We start from the raw sequence: 17,225 nt of genomic DNA, 5'->3' as shown, positions 1-17,225 counted from the left end.
GTGGCAAGAAGAAGCACTGCAATGCTGCGTAGAGCTGCCACGACTGTGGGATCCGCATGTAAAAATTACGGCCAGAATTGCTCAAAATTCGCGAGAAACAAAAGAACAATGGCCGATCTGCAGCAGATTGCAAGCAACAACGAGCGCGCCGAGGCGCTGATCAACTCCATTGAAGCCGAGGCAAGTATTTCCGCCTGCCAGCGCCTGCGAACACTCGATAACCTACTGCCCCCCAGATTTCCGGCATCCAGCAGCAACTTGTGGAGCGCCAGAAGCAGGAGCTGATCAAGGAGAACGCTGCACTGGCCAAGGAAGTTGAGGCGGCTTTGGCCCAGCTGGTGCAGCTGGAGCTGCGAAATGGCAAGAAACAGATTCCGGTGCCTGGAGCCCGGGGTTTCTGCACCAGTGCGGCCCCAGTAGTTATGCCGGCAGAGGCTGGACCTGCTACCGCTGCACCCGCTGCCCCGGCTCCTAAGCCGGCCAAGGAGCCCAAGGAAAAGAAGTCCAAGGAGAAGAAACCGGCCGCCGAGAAGCCCGCCGCCGCTCCGGAGGCTCCCGTCGACGTCGGTCGCCTGGATTTACGCGTGGGCAAGATTGTGGAGGTGGGTCGCCATCCCGACGCCGACAGCTTGTATCTGGAGAAGATCGACTGCGGCGAGGCGGCTCCACGCACCGTGGTGTCCGGTCTGGTGAAGTTCGTGCCCCTGGAAGAGATGCAGAACCGTCTGGTAGTGGTCATGTGTAACCTGAAGCCGGCCAAAATGCGCGGCGTCACCTCGGAGGCTATGGTCATGTGCGCATCTACACCGGAAAAAGTGGAAGTGCTCAGTCCGCCCGCCGGAGCTGTTCCCGGCGACCTGGTTCACTGCGAGGGCTATCCGCGCCAGCCAGACGCCCAGCTCAACCCCAAGAAGAAGATCTTTGAGTCGTGCGCCCCGGATCTGAAGACCAACGGCGAACTGGTTGCCTGCTACAAGGGCGCCGCTCTCCATGTTCCTGGCAAGGGCAACGTGGTGGCCCAAACCCTGAAGAACGTCAATGTGAAGTGAGCCAATAAACGAAACTAAAGCTTTGAGCCAATAAACGAAACATCACCGCCTGCACACCATTTCAGTATCAGAACTTCATTATCATTCAGTTTCTAGTACCAGTGAAGAGTAGCTCTACAGGAATATCGGAAGCTCTACTGATCATTGGGATTACTGGTTATGTTTGATTATCGTGCAGATTCTGAGGTATTCATGTGATATTTTATTTTATTTCACACGACAGCAGTACATAACGACATTAAATTTATCATTAACAAGTCTATTTATATGTGCATAGGAAGTGCATAGGAGTGCGCCATTCCTACACACTTTGGCTGGTTTAAGTGCCGTCCTCAGCGATTATTGCGCTGCGCTTGCCCTTGGGTGCGGAACACGGCAATGGAATTGCTCTCCACCACAATCGTTTTGGTTAGGACGTCGTAGGCGGTGCGATTGTTCTTGAAGAAGACCATCAACACGCAAATGGGGAAGAGCAGGGTCATCCCCAGGTTCTTGATCAGCGCGCGGGCGAAGGAGCGCATCAGCGAGGGAGTCTGTGGCGGATAAAGCAGAGCCCTCATCGGCTCCCTCTGCGGCTGGAGGACGAACTGTGGAAGGGGCGGCCCCTGAAGCGGCATCACTGCTTCCACATAGTATATGCGTATCTTCATCAGCGACTTGCCCGGCGTAGCCCCTTGGTATAGGTATGTCCACAGCGCTTCGTAGCAGCAAACGATGAACTTGGTCAGCATTTCGATTAGCAGGAGGTCGGTGGACATCGAAATAAAATCTAGTGATGTGTCAAAGAAGTTCGAAAAGAGGTCTTCTTGGTCCAGGGTGCGCCGAATCACGTCCTCATCGAACTCTATGTTGAACAGGTTGACCACCCCGAAGGTAATGATGATTTTCACAATGAAAAGGATGAACATATCGATGGTCTCCGCCACGGCGCGCTTCCAAAAAGGTGACAGAACGTACTCGTAGCCGCCAAGACGCTGTATGATATCCAGCTGGGCCGCCTCGCCCAATATCCGCAGGCCGCTGAAGTTTGGCGCAGGCAAACGAGGCTCTGCAGCTGGTTCTCCCGGCGCAGCAGCCGAGCCCTGAACCAGTGCTTGGGGTTGTCCCATGGCGGCTGCTTGGAGAGCAGCGGAAGAAGGCAGTCCCGGGAACATGGTCGGGTAGTTGGCCATCAGGTAGTAGGGAAACATGAGCATCGCATTCTGGGCCAGCGTCGCCTGTTTGGCCCACTCGGCGAGGCTTTCGAAGTAGGCTTCCTTGGTGGAGCGCTCCGTAAGCTTCTGACCCGTCTCCTCGCCTTGTTCACCCATTTTCTCAGTCTCACAATGATCGATTTTGTTATTTGGCTGGCTTTTATTTATTTATACAAGTTGACGTGTATTGCAATCGGTAGGGTGTGTCGGCGTATCGCTGCGAATGACAAATACTGCTAAATACGATTCCCTGTGAATTTCAAGCAGGGCGGGAAAATTTAAGAAGACTCACTTTAACTTTTGATGCGAAATATTTGATAGTACGTAAAATTCGAAAATATATTATTCTAACTTTTTGTACATACAACTATAATGTTGAATAAAAAGTAGTTGGGCAACCGAACAAGAAGCTGTTTATCTAATGAACTAAATGTAATGCATTTTGTAGTTCTTTAATATATAAATTAAAAGCACGAGGTCATACATTACCCGTATTTACTTACTTTGAAATCAGCGACACAACGAAGCACATACAATTGTCTGAATATTTTATTATTACACAGTTCGAAGTGGTTTGATTTCTTCCTTAGACATAGCAACTTAAGAATCGAATACAATAAATCCGTTGACAACCCGCCATGATATTTTAGATTCACATTGACAAACAGGCGTGAATAAGTTCTTAAGGATATCAAGCATTTAAAAAGTACTGCGCCAGAAGTCTACACCTTACATTCGTACCCTGGCGTGGACGATTTTGAATGCATGCGTATCAAATACCTAGCTAATGTTGAAAAATAACATGTACATTTGATTGGAAAGTGCATTACGTTCTGTGGTTCAATTTTCAATTTTAAGTAGTTGGGTGTTACACGCGTATGTATGTACCTTTTATGATTTAATTGGAATAGATTTAGACGAGCAGACGCGATTCCTGGTGGACATGGAGATGGACATGGACATGAACATCGTTTAATACAGTGGCTTGCTCGACAATGAATTCTTCTACGAACACGAATAGGACAACTAACTAAATTGGCAAGTTGTTGTATAAATCGAATGTATATAAACAAGCATCGCCGTCTCACACACACATGTTGCAACACCGAGACGAACCGAACACTCGTGTCTTACAATTAATTAAAGGAATACAACTACATAAATACACCGCGTATTTATTGCCACACATTACCGATATTAAGATTCCCAAACTGCTGGTTCAGATTTGACGGTACTGAGGAGGTGGTGGGCCCCGTTGCGGCAAATCCGCCCGCTCCTTGTGGCGGTTGGCCAATGTTCAGCCCACTGGGCAGGGGCTGCATTAAGTTCATGGAGAGGCCGCCAAGCTGTGGGTGATGTTGCTGCTGAAGCTGCTGCTGATGTTGCTGCTGCTGTTGCGGAACAGCTCCAAAGAGCGGCATCCCACTGAGAATGCTCTGGTTCGTTTGCATAAGATTTGTTGCAGCTGCCTGGCCTGCGGCAGCATAGGGACTGCCCCCGGTGCTGGGAAACTGGGCTCCAGTAAAGCCATGGGAGCCGCCCATGCTCATCGCAGTGGCACTGCTGATGGCAGCATTGCTGAACGCATTCGGTGCAGCCATAACTGGCGAATTATACATGCTCACCGAGTTCGGCGGTGTCATAAACTGGTGGGGGATCTGCTGTTGCTGCTGCTGGTGCATATAGCCGCCTGGGGCCATGCCCGTGAAGCCGCCAAAGTTCATCTGGGGGTTGTGGGTGGCTGGCGCGCTGCCGTACAGCGCCAGAATGCTGTCCTTGGACATCTTGCCAGACTGATCCTTCTCGTTGCCGCCGGCGCCCAGTGAGCCCTGGTTGAAGAAGTCCTGCTCCTCTTGTGCCAGCGAGTTCGGCTTCGAGCCCATCAAATTGGCGGCGTCGCCGTTGCTGCCAATCGGCTTATCCGGCTGGCCGGCAATCGATTCGGCGCTGAGAAAGCTGGTGAAACTTTCGTTTTGCAGGTCTTGGCTGGCATTGGTCGCGACAATGGGCTTGGTGGGCGAGGACAGTCCCAAGAGGTCGCTTTCGCCGGCACTGCTAACGCCGCTGCTGTTCAGCTGGACGCGTTGCGTCGTCTTTGGGCTGCAGCCGCCGACCTGGTTGGGTTTCGGCTTTGGAAGCGGCGCGGGCAGGGGGGTGTTCTTGAGCGCCGACGCAGATGACCCGGACAGGCGCTTGTCGCCGCTGCCACCGGCCACTCCAGCCAGGCCCAAAGTGGCCTGGGCCTGCGTGCTCTTCTTCTTGCGCTTCTGGCGCTCAAGCTCCTCGTCGATCTCCTTGGCCCAGTCCACTTTCGGCGGCGAGGGAGGCACCCACTCGCGGGCCAGGTACTTCTTGTGCTCGTACTTGGCCCGGATGAAATTCTCCAGCGCTGTGTCCGTCTGCGGGCGACGGAAGCCGTCCGGCAGCTGCGCCTCGTAGACGGCGCGAGCCCGCGAGTTTCCCATCTGCTGCAGCGAGATCACCTGCTCTGGCGTCCAAGTGTCCAGGTTGACGGACTTGACGCGCGATATGTGCACGCCCAGATTGCGATGGATGCCGGCGCAGCGGATGCAGAGAAACATGCCCAGGTTCCAGGAGGCCCAGCGCGGACCTAAGGATAAAAGGTAGCATTCAGTGACAGCACATAGGCTCATATCGCAGTGCAGCTGCATGTGTGGTGTGTATATCCACGCACGCACGCACACAGATGTGCGTCACCAAGAGGCGTATCTCTTGGCGGAGAAGTGGACCCCATTAACATACCCTTGGCATCGCAGTCCACGCAGTACTTGTTGTCCTCGTCGCGGAGCATCTGCGTCAGGAGGGTCTGGCACTTCTCCTGAATTAGCTTCGTGCGCTGTCCCGCATTCGAGGAGCTCATTTTGGGGTATGCTTGCGGTCTGTGAGGCCTGGTTTCGATATTTGTGGCGGGGCGCAACTGTGCGACGTGGCGTGGGCGACGGGTAGAGTTGGCGGAGCTTATCTCTGCTTCACATGGATATACAACTACCAGCGAATTGAATTGACAATTTTCTACAAGTTTTTGCTACCGAAAAAGTGATGCGTCCAGTGGGACCGTGTGGCGGTGAAGGCAGCTAGCCTCCCTGGTTGTCACTAACGCCAAGCCGTGCCATCTTGCCATTCACAGGGAACCGAAGCCACTTTTTAAAAAAGTTGTTTACTTTTACTTCTGCCCACAGAACATTTGAACTCACATTTGCCGGCAAAAATGGAAATTTTGCGAACGAAACTAGAGGCCTGCCTGCTGATACTGAACAGGAACAATGCAGCAGCTGCAAACTGGCTGAATGTAAGTGGGGGAAACGGACCACTAGCCCCAGGACATCAATCACTTGTTGCTTTGAATTTCAGGACCTGTGCGCCGTGCTATTGGAATTCGCTACTTTGGCCCACAGCTCCTTCTGCTCCCAGGGGCAGTCGGAGTGCTCGGAGCTGGTGTGCCTCTGCCTCAGCCAGATTATGATCTGCATTCGCCAAGTGGAGAACACCATGAAACTAGAATGCGGCACCACAGTCTCGGTGAGTAATTTGGATCTCATCCATGCATTGCACAATGATGTCTAATCCTCTGAAAGCAGGTAAGTCATCAGTACTTCCTGGACCGCATTCGCTGGTGCCTGAAGCGCCTCATGCATCTTTACAGCGAAGAATCGAGTTCCGAAGCAGTAGCTCCGGAGCGCTCGTTCCTTAAGCTGGTGGATGGCGCATTGGATTGTTTGGCGCAGTTCACCTCGCACAGTGAGGAAAACACCGATACCTCCAACTGTCCAAAGACTCCCAAGGAAGTCCTTCCACTCAGCCAGAAGTTGCGCGCCAACATTGATTTGATCTTGGGTCAATCTCTGGGATTCGCCAATGTGGCTTTGTCTCAGGACAAGAGGGCTCTCAGTGCCTTGTGCCAAAAGGTGGGTGTACATCTTCTGCAGTATCCCCTTATTTATTCCCCTCATTTGTGCTCTAGGTCATCCGGGAGTGCAATGCCTTTCAGGAGGAGTGCAAGGAGTCATTCAGTGCCAACTACCTGTCCACCCTTAAGCTGCGGGCCATGACCATGGAACAGGCAATTTACCAATTGGAGGACTTTATCAACGATGCGCTTTTGCGCTTGGTATTCACATGCTTCCTGGACTTCGAGAAGTTTTCGGTAGACAAAATTAGAGCGCTGTTAAGGAACAGCCCAGATAATGATGATCTGGCCGATGAGTTCATAGCGGACTTTGATGTGAACATAGATCGCGCCACCCAGATAGGCATTTTTGCCATTTCCTTTGCGCCCAACTTGAAAAGTATAATAATTATATATAATTATAAAAAAAAACGCAATTAACTCCAGTACCAATTCCTTTTCAGTGAAAACCATAATGCGCAGCTGTCTGGCCTCCTTTGAATCACTGGACACCACTCTGATACCTTCACTGCAGGCCCATGGTTCCGATTTGCACTCGGACATCCTAGAGCAGCACTTTAACGAGGAGGTGGCCAAGTTCAAGGCAGCGCTTCAGGAGATCATCGACAGCCGCGCCCTCGTTGGTTGTTGCCTGGAGATACTGACCTCAGGGATAAGTGCAACGGAAAAGCTTTTCGATAAGCAGCGATTGGAGGACTTGGTTCAAATCTCTTTGCTGCTAGTCGAGCACTTTCAGCTGGAAGTCAACCGAAAGGGTCTAAGCGAAACGCAGGACCGATTGGGGGAAGAGTACTACCAGCAGTTCATCCGGGTACTGCGCGAGTGCAAGGCTATTTTGATGTGCGCATCCCAGGTGGAGCCGCAGAGAATCCTCAAGCGCTTCAAGATCTTGCGCACGATCTTGCGCAAATTGCACGGCTCCCTGGGAGCTGGTAAACAAGAGGAGGAACTTCCTATTCCCCTGGCTCCCCTTTTAGCTGATGATACCAAGGGGGTAAATGAAGACGAAACCCATTTCACTGGCTATAAAACAGCCCGAAGCGGCAGTATCCTCTACGACACAGAGCGTAGGAATAGAGTAACTAGACGAACGGACAACAAGCTACCCACAAATACCTTGGACATTAAATCGGATAAGGCAAAACCCCATGGAAATGTTCTGAGAAGTAAGTCGGCTGATGTTTAGATAAATTTGGTAAGGTTACCAATGTTTTGAATGCTATTTTCAGGAGAAAGTTTACGGACTGTCATGTTCAAGCGGCAGAATATAGCTGAAAGCAGAAAGCTATACACCTCCATGAGTAATCAGTCTACGGATCTACAAATCACAGGTACCTAAAATGATTACATTTCCTATTTTATAAGTTTTTCCATTAAATTTCGTATATTTTTAGATATACTCGACCAACTCACTGGAATGTCCAATGGATACTTTGAATGCTGAAGCATTTCAACCATTTGTACATAACTTTTTATTTAGTTTAGTGTTTAAGTTCATACCATTTAAGAGATTTTGCAATTCAAACTTAACGTACGTCGCCACCTGAATGTCATAGGTCAGGTCAGGCATACACACAAACATGTATGTTCCTCGGGTGGCGAAGAGTATCGCATCGGAAACAGTTTAGACTGTTGTAAAAGTAGAGCAATAGGTTCCAATAAATATATAGACACATAGCACACTTGTCAGCGCATCTCCCTCGGTCGATTGACCTTTCAATTGCACTGGACACCCTCGTTCAACCCAACATGTGAAGCTGTGTGGGCAATCCCTATCGATTTTCCACCACGAGCGGCAGCCAGGACTCGCAGTCAACAGATACACACGGTAATTGCTTGGTAAACAGTAAGCACTCGGCTATGAAATCTCTGGCCGGCGATAAATTTGCTCTGTCCGAAGAGATTGGGCCACCGCCTTGTTCTCCCAAACACCGAAAAGCAAGTGCCGTGAGTAGGGACACGGATACAAATAACCATCATGTGGTGCCGCTGGGGATCCTCGTGGTGCTCTGCACTGTGTATCTCATGGTAGCCGGGATGCAGCGCAACTACAGGCACTATTTTAAGCCGGGCGTGGCTGCCTTCGACCTGCACCATGCCCAGCCGGAAGCCATGGCCGACGCCGAATTGGATGTCGCCGCTCCAGATGCATCGTGCCAGAGGTTGGACGTTTTCGGAAAGGAATCCAATCGGAATCAGGCAGTTTCAAGAAGATCCCAAGGCAGGCCCACGAAGAGAACCAAAAACGGCACTGGAAATGGGGTCAGCAAGCAACCTCGTCGTTTGATAAAGTCCCCGGAGGGGCACAAGAAGAAGGAAGTTGGCAAGAAGAGTAACACAGCGGAGCCCATTATTTACCTGTTCGCCCTTGTGTTTGTCTATCTGCTTCTGAAGGCCGCCTCGGACATCAACCAGCACTACAAGTCGGTAAGGATAACCCGCATTCCATTCCCTATTGCCACGTGAATAATCCTTCTTCGGCAGCAGAACAAAGGGGACAAGCGACTGCGCCGGTGCTCGCTGCAATCTTATGCCCAGATCCACAAGCAGGATCGCCGGTCATCAAAAGGTATTTCACCAAAATCTTTGCCAAAGTTTTAGCTCGCTGGGGGCCAGGTGCCTAGCCTATTACACCGTGTTAACGAGGGATCAAGTGAATTGTTATCCTATAAATCTAAATGTATCTACCACTATGTACTGAACTAGCCAATCTTCTCTACTCTAAAGCACCAGTTTTCTGACTTTTTCGGAAAATGTATTGTTGTGTATTGTGTATCTCTCGTCTGTCCTCAATCTCTATACATCTATACATCTGTACATCGCACTTTTCGGGCTCGATTATGCGTTTGATATCTGTGTTTTTGAACGACCTCCACTGTTTACCTCCTCTTCACCTATCTGTGAAACTGTACTGAATCCGAATATAAGGTTGTACATACTCGAATGTATATTACTGTCCTAAGTGTACGTAATCCTAAAATAAATCAATTACTATGTGCTTTCCTGTGATCAATTTACATACGTAGCCGTGTTAGCTTGCGTTTCATTTCCTCCGTTCGATTGGGCTTTTACGCAATCCTCTGCGATCCTCTCTCACCCCGAATCCCAAACTGACCGCTCTACATTTCCCCAATGCATGCCAAAAGTGGATGAGTCCCCCATCTTCCGGCGCAAGCATATAATCAGCGAGGAGCGTTCCGTATCTGTGGATCGCTTCAAGTACACGCTAAACGATGAGGGAGGCTTCACCAGGTCCGTTCCGCTGGTTCAGGAGTATCACTACAGGGTGGTATCTCCTTTGGCCAGCCGACCCAGTCAGCAGCATCCGCATAAGCCGGGATCCGGAGAAGCCCGTTTCGGTAAAGAGTCCCCACAACAAAGTGACACGTCCCATAAGACCAACTACTTTCTTCTCTAGAGCCTCGTCTTAACCGTCGCTCCTCGGTTCCGATCAGCATTAACTATCAAACGGTGCACGTATCGAGTCCACATCCTCCGGAAATGGCCAGGCGCGGCTCGGTGATAAGCCTCACTGGGCCACCACCAGAAGTCAGTGGTATGCCAAGTGGAGCCGCTGATCCAAAGCGGCGCGTCCGCATGATAAATCGCCATTGAAGTCCAGAAGTCCAGATGAGATCAGGACACAGCCCAACGAAATTGCAAAGAGACTACAGTATTTTAACACACCATTCGGAAACAGAAACCGCACACGTTGTAGTCCTTCTTAATGCGTTTCTTTTAATCAGTTAATTATGTTATATTATTCAAGTGTTTTAAAAAAACGTACAAAGAATATTCTTCTCGAAGACACCGAATTTACGCCCACTTCGGCGGGCAGCCGTTTGCCGCAGCATTTTGCCATCCTATTGTACATTATTCTACTTAGGGCAAGATTAAAAAAATCTTAGGCTAGCGTAGTGTTTAGTTTGGAATTCAGTACCTATGATATAACCATTATCTACGAACTAACTACGAACTTGTGATGCTCATTACAATTACAATGACAATTACATACAGCTGGGTATGTATCTGGGTTGAAAGACCTGCTGGGCGAAGCGGATGAAGAGGGTGCAAGATCTTAACTACGGTTGACGCGCTACTGGATCGGGGTGCGGAGTTATGGTCGGAGTGGTTGGTCCCTACGGCTAATACACGTATTCTACAAGGCCTCCATCTTCATCGAATTTTGCGCTAGTTTCTCCTATTCCATTAAATATTAAAATAAATTACGTATTTTAATTGCATGTGGTTGAAGTTCGTCCCTGCGCCGCATTCAGCTCAGCTCGTTGCCCTCGTACAGGCTCTCGCAGCTCTCGAGCAGGCGCAGCACGGGGGAAATGTCGTAGGGGTAGAGCTGGCGCGACACGAGGCGGGATATCTGCAGGCGCAGCCGGATAAGAACGCCCATCGCCTCGTCTAGCATGGCGCTGCCCATGCCGAAGGTGTGACAGCTGTGCACGAACATCGTCCAGTTCATGCGGATGTACTTGAGCAGGCGCAGCAGGTAGAGCAGGAAGCAGGTCTCGTTGCTCACCAGCAGGTCCAGCAGCAGGTCCGAGCTGTTCGATGTCATCTTGAGGAACTCCAGGAATGTGTACACCGGATTCAGCATGGCCACCAGCTCGGGGAAGGCGTTGTTGCGGAACGATATCCCAGACGTGACGTCCAGCGTGCAGACCATGGCCTCGATCAAGTGGTCGTCCTGGTCGTCGAACAGGTGGATCAGGATCTTGCTGAAGTGGCACTCCGGATGGAATTCCAGCGTCTGCTTTATGAACGTCTCCAGCTTGCTGAGTACATCGCGGATCGAGCGCTCAATGAGCATCATGTCCTGGAAGGCATCGTAGTCGGTGGAATCGATGGATGAGTCGGAGGAATCGCTGCGTATCTCCTTCACCGTCACCGCTATCGACTTCAGCACCAACAGCACCATCTTCTGCAACAGTGTCTTATCCATTTCGATAAGGTCCAGTGGCGCACCGTCCTCTTCGCTGTCCCCTGATTGCGCGGCATGTGCCAGGGTAATTGTTCCATTGGCGTACACCATCGGCTTGCCATTGTAGCCGATCAGACTGACCATGTTGTCCGGCTGTCGCCGCGGCAACGACTCCAGTATGCGGAAGCCGCGCACATGGCAGACTATCTGGTGAGCCAGCTTGCACGTCTCCTCGGGCAGCATGTCCTGCAGCGCCAGCGTGGAACCATAGCACAATGCCTCGTTGAAGAGGCACAGCATCTGCTTGTACACGGTGCAGGAGAGGCTGTGGCTGAGCAGCAGCTCAAACTTGTCCAGCTGGGCGTAGTAGGGTCGCGTCTCGTCGATGGACAGATTGGCCTTCACCGAGATGATGTTTTCCCATAGCTGCAAGAAGTTGAGCACACAGTGCTCGGCCGCATCCTGATGCGTCGGCGCCATCAACTCCGACATGTTCTTCACCAGCGTGGGCCACTTGTGCTCCAGCTTTTGAATGGTGATGCACTTCAGGTGCGTCGTATCGAAGCTTTCCGAGTCGGTTAGTGTGACCACATGGCAACCGCTGGGCATGGTCGTGGACTGGGGAGCGGGGTGCGGCTCGTAGGCGACGTTCATATCCTCGCCAAAGTGCCGCCGATGTCGGTCGCGGTTGTCAGGTGCTTCCTGCCCCGTCTCTCGTTCACCTTCCGTATCCTCGCGAAATTGCAGTGCAAAATAATTGGTGGCTAGCGGCTGCTCCTGCACGGGAAAATGCATGTAGCTCACGGACGCCTCTGTCGAAAGGGGCACTACTGACGAGGCTGCACTTGTACTATTCGCCGACGCCATCCAGTCGTCGTCCAGCGGATGGATCTCCATATCCTTCCACTCCACTATGCGCTTGATGATGTCCAGGCTGAAGTGGATCTTCTGCACGGCCGCCTGGTCAAGCTGCTCGAAGTTAAATAGCTGGTCGACGATCTTCTGCAGCCACTCGTCATTCAGCTCTTGCTTGGCAATCACCAGGAATGCGGCTAGCACACGTCCCGCCAGAAATTGCACGTAAGAGTTCTCGTAGCCGGCCAGCACGATAATCTCGTCGATAAGCTTGTGGTCATTGCGAATGAGTGCGTCGCAAACGTCCATTATCCGCGTGCAGATGAAGCCCTTTGCGTTCTGCTTCAGGTAGATATCGAACAGTAGCTGCAGATTCGACAGAAACTGCAGCAGCTTGTTGGTGGGCCACTCCCGCAGGTAGGCTATCCGTTTCTGGCCGTTGGTGTCCTGTGAGTAATGCGACTGGAAGGGCTTGCGCAGCGTTCGCTCCGAGACGCCGCACAGGCACTGGCGGGTCAGGGACTGCTCGAACTCCAGCATATCGTCGATGGACGTGGCTGTTGTTGCTTGCAAGCAATTGCTCCTGCTGCTAGCATGACTGCCATTGCCGTTGGTCGTGTCGAGGGTTAGCAGGTTGGGCAATTTGGCCGCCCTGTCCACTTCGTCATGGGCGGATTCAGGCTGGCTGTGCAGGTCTGTGTCCCCGTTTTGTGGCAAGATGTTGTGCAGCAGCTGGGCGTACGACGCCGCCCGGGAACTACAGGGCGTGGTGGTGGGGGAGTTGTTGGCGGTGCTTGGCGTTGACAGCGAGTGCGAAGAGGACGAGGAGAGCGAGGAGCACAGGTGGCTGTTGCTGTTGGCGTCCAGGTCCAGTATATCCGGCGGATGGGGCGGCTGGGGTGGCAGCGCCTTGGAGCCCACCTTGATTTGCTGCTCGATCTTCTGGCGCTTGGTCTGCGGCTGTTCGTTTGATGCGGAGGTCGTGGAGGTTGCTACCGTGGAGCATGGGCACACATCGCCCGTTCCGGCTCCAGATCCTGCTGCGGATGAGGTGTCCATCCTCCGCGCTGACGTACCCGACGTCCTGCAAATGGTCTGCAAGCGAAATGCCCGGTGAGCAGCGAATCTAAGCGGCGGCTCGCAGCCACATACCTACAAACCCGATTCCGACAAACAGCTTCCGTGCTACGCGCACACAAGGTTACGTGTGCAGACGCTGCTGCCTGGCTTCGTGGGGCGATTCTCTCGGCTTCCTGAGACACACTATGATTTCTTGGGGGCGACGAGGGCGCTCTAGCTGCCGCCAGGTGCTCTGACTGCTCCTCCAAACATTTTAAACGGCCACAATTCGATTTTCACACACTTGTTGCACTCTTCGGGCCAGCGACATGTCAATGTTTATGTGAGTTTCACTGCACTCGCGTTTCGCTTCGTGCCCGGGCCAGTCGATTGGGTCGTGTGCTGTTTCTCACTTTTTAAGCGCCTCCGATTGTTTCTCTGGCACTGCTTTTATTTTGGTTTTATTACACTTTATTATGTGGGAAAAAACAAAAATTAAGTGCGCGTCGCCATCTTTTAGCGAGTTTCAGCTACCTGGTAACCCTACTTGCGCAGCGTTGCCAAACGGATCTTGGTATTTGGCGTTAGCTATATACATAGCCAGGCTCGCAACCATAGCTCTGTCGTCACAACTCAATTCACATATATTTTACTTTCCGAAATGTATTATTTTTTAAAAATAATTATTGCACGCTTATAACTTTAGCAACAATGTTTGCTAAAGTAATTCTAATAACAATGACTCCGGTAGTTTTAATTTTCTAATGCGTGATAATAATTAAGTGCTTGAGAATTATAAGATTGCAGAGAACTTAACAAAAAATATTTTGTGAGAAGCTAATTACAGATAACAAATATTTTTCAATTTATATGTGCTAATTTAACGGGTAACTTTAAAGTAATTTTAAGAATGTTTTTATTTTTACATTTTTGACATTAAATAATAGAAATGCTATTCGATAGTCATTGACACCTGACAGCCCTGAACACCGAGCGTGCTGCCACATCGAGATAAAATTATGCCGTTAGCGGCGGTTAAGTCGTTTTGAAAATTTCAGTTTATGTCCTTTTGCCTACCGGTGCAGACGATCTAGGAGTAGGAAGTTCTCAGTTCATCTCCACGCGGCCACACACAGTAAATTCGCACACACTGCAAACCGATCGGCACATTAAAACAAGAGCGCGGCCGACGTGGCAACACTCGCTTGTTTTTCATTTGACATTGAAAGGTGCTCGCGAATTCCAGAAAGGACGTTGGAAAATCGGCAGCCGCTCAGTCAGTACCTATCAAAAGCAAACACGGCGAAGTTGTGGTGCGGTGCTCTGGAGATTTGCCGGAGCCAGATAATAGGAACTACCCGACGCCTAAGCAGCCGGATCCGCTATTATAAGTGAAGTGTCGCGAGCGGTCGAAGCAGTTCGCCTGTGCTCTCTTCTCCGTGTGCTACTAATTTGCATCGAGTGCTAAATAGTCCTCCCTTGCCCTTCTACTCCGCATCCGCCTGCTGTTCCTGCTTGGGATAACTGAAGTAAGATGGCCGGCCCACTTCCTCCGCTCAACCAGGAGGCAGCGTTCCAGAAGCTGCAGGAGTACTACGACTCCAAGGGCAAGGACCTGAACATCAAGGACCTGTTCGTGAAGGATTCCAAGAGATTCTCAAAATACAGGTGGGTTTTTGTGTCGATTTCGCCTCAGAGGGTGGAAGTTACGTATCTAGTTCCCGCATACATACACTCATTCGTGTATCCCCCATCGGCAATCGTTTATTCATCGAGTTGCGCTTTGCCCACTTTCACTTTCACCATCGGCTGTCGAGTGTCGCCGCCACTCGATTTGTCCTTGCGTAAGGTCACAGCAACGACCTCCGAATCGTACTTGCTCTGAGGTCAAATGTTTTTCGTTTGTTTATCAGCCTGCGCCTGCACACCCAGAACGATGGCGAGATACTGCTGGACTACTCGAAGAACCGTATCAATGACGAGGTCTGGGATCTGCTCCTCACCCTGGCCAAGGTGCGCCGCGTTAACGCCGCGCGGGACGCCATGTTCTCCGGCCAGCACATTAACATCACGGAGAACCGCGCCGTCCTCCACACGGCCCTGCGCAACCGCGGCACGGATCCCGTCCTGGTGGACGACAAGGACGTGATGCCCGATGTGCGCGCCGAACTGGCCCACATGAAGGAGTTCACCAACATGGTCATCTCCGGCGTGTGGCGCGGCTGCACCGGCAAACAGATCACCGACGTGGTCAACATCGGCATCGGTGGCTCCGATCTGGGCCCGCTGATGGTCACCGAAGCGCTGAAGCCCTACGGCAAGGGCCTTCACTCCCACTTTGTGTCGAACATCGATGGCACTCATCTGGCCGAGGTCCTCAAGAAGGTCAACTACGAGACCACCCTCTTCATTGTCGCCTCAAAAACTTTCACCACCCAGGAGACCATTACGAACGCCACCTCCGCCAAGACCTGGCTCCTGGAGCATTCCAAGGAGGTAAGTACAGCGAAAGGTCGAACATTAAATGACCTTCATTGATAGCGCTTTAAGCAAAGATAACCAAACTAATACAATGAACCATCAATGGACCCTAGTGATTTTTCTTATCATTCTATAAGAACCATTTTGACGTGTTCAAGCTATCAAATCAATTTAATGTGCTTATCAAATGCAGCCTATGGACTTAATCAAAGGCTAAATCGGATTTCAAATTCGAATTAAATGTTTCCAATATGAAATTCCACTTGCCTTAAATGTAAAATAGATAACGCAGCCAAAGCAAATAGTTACATCACAACATTTTAGTCTGGCCTATATTTGCAAACTATTTTTGTTTTGTTTTAGCCTGAGTCCGTGGCCAAGCATTTTGTGGCCCTGTCGACCAACAAGGAAAAGGTCACCGAATTCGGCATTGACAGCACCAACATGTTCGGTTTTTGGGATTGGGTGGGCGGTCGCTACTCCCTGTGGTCGGCCATTGGACTGTCAATCTGTCTGTCCATTGGCTTTGAGAACTTTGAGCAACTGCTGGATGGAGCTCACTTCATGGACAACCATTTCAAGACGACACCATTCGAGAAGAATGTAAGACTCAACTGAGAGTTAAGTAAAATGATTATAGTTAACCATTTTATTGGCTTTCCTAGGCTCCTGTTATCCTGGCGTTGCTAGGCGTTTGGTACTCCAACTTCTTCAAGGCGGAAACACATGCCCTCCTTCCCTACGATCAGTACTTGCACCGGTTCGCCGCCTACTTCCAGCAGGGCGATATGGAGAGCAACGGCAAGTTCGTCAGCAAGTCGGGCAAACCCGTCAAGTACAGCACTGGTCCGATCGTGTGGGGCGAGCCTGGCACCAATGGCCAGCACGCCTTCTACCAGCTCATCCACCAGGGCACCCGCCTGATCCCCTGCGATTTCATCGCTCCCGCCCAGACACACAATCCCATTGCCGGCGGCAAGCACCACAAGATTCTGCTATCGAATTTCCTTGCCCAGACGGAGGCTTTAATGGCCGGAAAGACGGTCGACGAGGCCAGGACCGAGCTGTCCAAGGCTGGCCTGTGCGGCAACGAGCTGGATAACTTGTTGCCCCACAAGGTGTTCGTCGGCAACCGGCCCACAAACTCGATTGTGGTGAAGAAGGTTTCACCTTTCACCCTAGGCGCGTTGATTGGTACGTCTCACTGTTTCAGCTCACGAGCACCTATTAATGTCAATTGATTTTGCAGCGCTGTACGAGCACAAGATCTTCGTTCAGGGCATCATTTGGGACATCAACTCGTTCGACCAATGGGGTGTGGAGCTGGGCAAGCAGCTGGCCAAGGCCATCGAGCCGGAGCTGGATCACTGCAACGAGGTCTCCACGCACGACAGTTCCACGAACGGTCTAATTAACTTCATCAAAGCCAATTGGAAGTAATCATGTCTGGCTATTTGTTGCGAATTAAAAAGAAATGTTTACACAAATGCTCTAATTGTTAGTAGTTTCTGAGCCGTTATTCAGTAGCCGCCGCTTATGTATACTCGAGCTACAAGCCCCCTGTTATTGGCACATTATTCAACTGTATTTATGAACTGGATATGTTTGTTTGCTTGCGTATCGATGAAATCTCGTGTCGGAATTAGACCAACAATTGGCTCTCACTATTCGTTGTTGCACGTAGTTTAAAACCGTAAATAAAAATTTATGAATTCGATGTAAAA

General features: G+C 50.8%; 8 protein-coding genes across 12 annotated transcripts; 5 read left to right on the top strand and 3 right to left on the bottom strand.

Moving 5' to 3' along the window:
- Positions 1–15: 15 nt before the first annotated feature.
- Positions 16–1,107, top strand: AIMP1 (aaRS-interacting multifunctional protein 1). The gene is made up of 2 exons (NM_136582.4): positions 16–180; positions 237–1,107. The coding sequence occupies exons 1-2, from the start codon at positions 22–24 to the stop codon at positions 1,047–1,049; spliced, it is 972 nt and encodes a 323-aa protein (NP_610426.2). The 5' UTR covers positions 16–21; the 3' UTR covers positions 1,050–1,107.
- Positions 1,108–1,230: 123 nt separating this feature from the next.
- CG8237 (uncharacterized protein) lies at positions 1,231–2,450 on the bottom strand. The gene has a single exon (NM_136581.3). The coding sequence runs from the start codon at positions 2,357–2,359 to the stop codon at positions 1,382–1,384; it is 978 nt and encodes a 325-aa protein (NP_610425.1). The 5' UTR covers positions 2,360–2,450; the 3' UTR covers positions 1,231–1,381.
- Positions 2,451–2,774: 324 nt separating this feature from the next.
- Positions 2,775–5,336, bottom strand: CG8243 (uncharacterized protein). The gene is made up of 2 exons (NM_136580.2): positions 5,006–5,336; positions 2,775–4,853 (listed from the first exon to the last, which is right to left on the bottom strand). The coding sequence occupies exons 1-2, from the start codon at positions 5,121–5,123 to the stop codon at positions 3,418–3,420; spliced, it is 1,554 nt and encodes a 517-aa protein (NP_610424.1). The 5' UTR covers positions 5,124–5,336; the 3' UTR covers positions 2,775–3,417.
- Positions 5,337–5,365: 29 nt separating this feature from the next.
- On the top strand, positions 5,366–7,851 carry Spt (Spitting Image). Its single transcript, NM_136579.5, has 7 exons — positions 5,366–5,552; positions 5,615–5,782; positions 5,842–6,168; positions 6,225–6,549; positions 6,614–7,336; positions 7,400–7,501; positions 7,565–7,851. Exons 1-7 carry the CDS (start codon positions 5,472–5,474, stop codon positions 7,612–7,614), a joined length of 1,776 nt encoding a protein of 591 aa, NP_610423.3. The 5' UTR covers positions 5,366–5,471; the 3' UTR covers positions 7,615–7,851.
- CG8248 (uncharacterized protein) lies at positions 7,753–9,181 on the top strand. 2 transcript variants are annotated; one of them, NM_001299289.1, is made up of 2 exons: positions 7,753–8,597; positions 8,658–9,181. In NM_001299289.1, exons 1-2 carry the CDS (start codon positions 8,031–8,033, stop codon positions 8,769–8,771), a joined length of 681 nt encoding a protein of 226 aa, NP_001286218.1. In that variant the 5' UTR covers positions 7,753–8,030; the 3' UTR covers positions 8,772–9,181. The 2 variants fall into 2 exon arrangements, with proteins under 2 accessions (NP_001286218.1, NP_610422.2); NM_136578.5 differs by having other exon boundaries at positions 8,655–9,181.
- Positions 9,182–9,243: 62 nt separating this feature from the next.
- Positions 9,244–10,413, top strand: CG34219 (uncharacterized protein). 2 transcript variants are annotated; one of them, NM_001103763.4, is made up of 2 exons: positions 9,244–9,529; positions 9,589–10,413. In NM_001103763.4, exons 1-2 carry the CDS (start codon positions 9,307–9,309, stop codon positions 9,783–9,785), a joined length of 420 nt encoding a protein of 139 aa, NP_001097233.1. In that variant the 5' UTR covers positions 9,244–9,306; the 3' UTR covers positions 9,786–10,413. The 2 variants fall into 2 exon arrangements, with proteins under 2 accessions (NP_001097233.1, NP_001286217.1); NM_001299288.1 differs by having other exon boundaries at positions 9,589–9,945.
- lin (lines) lies at positions 9,887–13,597 on the bottom strand. The gene is made up of 2 exons (NM_080076.3): positions 13,114–13,597; positions 9,887–13,056 (listed from the first exon to the last, which is right to left on the bottom strand). The coding sequence occupies exon 2, from the start codon at positions 13,018–13,020 to the stop codon at positions 10,444–10,446; it is 2,577 nt and encodes an 858-aa protein (NP_524815.1). The 5' UTR covers positions 13,021–13,056; positions 13,114–13,597; the 3' UTR covers positions 9,887–10,443.
- A 454-nt stretch (positions 13,598–14,051) lies between these two features.
- On the top strand, positions 14,052–17,221 carry Pgi (Phosphoglucose isomerase). Of its 3 annotated transcripts, NM_165635.2 has the most exons (6): positions 14,052–14,411; positions 14,551–14,688; positions 14,934–15,516; positions 15,865–16,104; positions 16,167–16,695; positions 16,751–17,221. In NM_165635.2, exons 2-6 carry the CDS (start codon positions 14,555–14,557, stop codon positions 16,939–16,941), a joined length of 1,677 nt encoding a protein of 558 aa, NP_724723.1. In that variant the 5' UTR covers positions 14,052–14,411; positions 14,551–14,554; the 3' UTR covers positions 16,942–17,221. The 3 variants fall into 3 exon arrangements, with proteins under 3 accessions (NP_724723.1, NP_523663.1, NP_724724.1); NM_078939.3 differs by having other exon boundaries at positions 14,052–14,688; NM_165636.2 differs by having other exon boundaries at positions 14,235–14,688.
- The last annotated feature ends 4 nt before the right edge of the window (positions 17,222–17,225 follow it).

The sequence above is a fragment of the Drosophila melanogaster genome, chromosome 2R (genome assembly GCF_000001215.4).
Source record: "Drosophila melanogaster chromosome 2R".
NCBI classification, from domain to species: domain Eukaryota; kingdom Metazoa; phylum Arthropoda; class Insecta; order Diptera; family Drosophilidae; genus Drosophila; species Drosophila melanogaster.
The sequence above is the reverse complement of the archived record's forward strand: the minus strand, read 5'-3'. Positions and strand labels throughout refer to the sequence as shown.

Bases quoted from the DNA above. Each gene is read 5' to 3' on its own strand.
- AIMP1 (NM_136582.4), top strand. From the start codon at position 22: ATGCTGCGTAGAGCTGCCACGACTGTGGGATCCGCATGTAAAAATTAC. The intron at 181-236 runs GCAAGTATTTCC...ACTGCCCCCCAG, and splicing joins TCAACTCCATTGAAGCCGAG to ATTTCCGGCATCCAGCAGCA.
- CG8237 (NM_136581.3), bottom strand. From the start codon at position 2,359: ATGGGTGAACAAGGCGAGGAGACGGGTCAGAAGCTTACGGAGCGCTCC.
- CG8243 (NM_136580.2), bottom strand. From the start codon at position 5,123: ATGAGCTCCTCGAATGCGGGACAGCGCACGAAGCTAATTCAGGAGAAG. The intron at 4,854-5,005 runs GTATGTTAATGG...TTTTATCCTTAG, and splicing joins CGTGGACTGCGATGCCAAGG to GTCCGCGCTGGGCCTCCTGG.
- Spt (NM_136579.5), top strand. From the start codon at position 5,472: ATGGAAATTTTGCGAACGAAACTAGAGGCCTGCCTGCTGATACTGAAC. The intron at 6,550-6,613 runs GTATAATAATTA...ATTCCTTTTCAG, and splicing joins CTTTGCGCCCAACTTGAAAA to TGAAAACCATAATGCGCAGC. The intron at 7,502-7,564 runs GTACCTAAAATG...GTATATTTTTAG, and splicing joins TACGGATCTACAAATCACAG to ATATACTCGACCAACTCACT.
- CG8248 (NM_136578.5), top strand. From the start codon at position 8,031: ATGAAATCTCTGGCCGGCGATAAATTTGCTCTGTCCGAAGAGATTGGG. The intron at 8,598-8,654 runs GTAAGGATAACC...CTTCTTCGGCAG, and splicing joins TCAACCAGCACTACAAGTCG to CAGAACAAAGGGGACAAGCG.
- CG34219 (NM_001103763.4), top strand. From the start codon at position 9,307: ATGCCAAAAGTGGATGAGTCCCCCATCTTCCGGCGCAAGCATATAATC. The intron at 9,530-9,588 runs GTAAAGAGTCCC...TTTCTTCTCTAG, and splicing joins ATCCGGAGAAGCCCGTTTCG to AGCCTCGTCTTAACCGTCGC.
- lin (NM_080076.3), bottom strand. From the start codon at position 13,020: ATGGACACCTCATCCGCAGCAGGATCTGGAGCCGGAACGGGCGATGTG.
- Pgi (NM_165635.2), top strand. From the start codon at position 14,555: ATGGCCGGCCCACTTCCTCCGCTCAACCAGGAGGCAGCGTTCCAGAAG. The intron at 14,689-14,933 runs GTGGGTTTTTGT...TTTGTTTATCAG, and splicing joins AAGAGATTCTCAAAATACAG to CCTGCGCCTGCACACCCAGA. The intron at 15,517-15,864 runs GTAAGTACAGCG...GTTTTGTTTTAG, and splicing joins TCCTGGAGCATTCCAAGGAG to CCTGAGTCCGTGGCCAAGCA.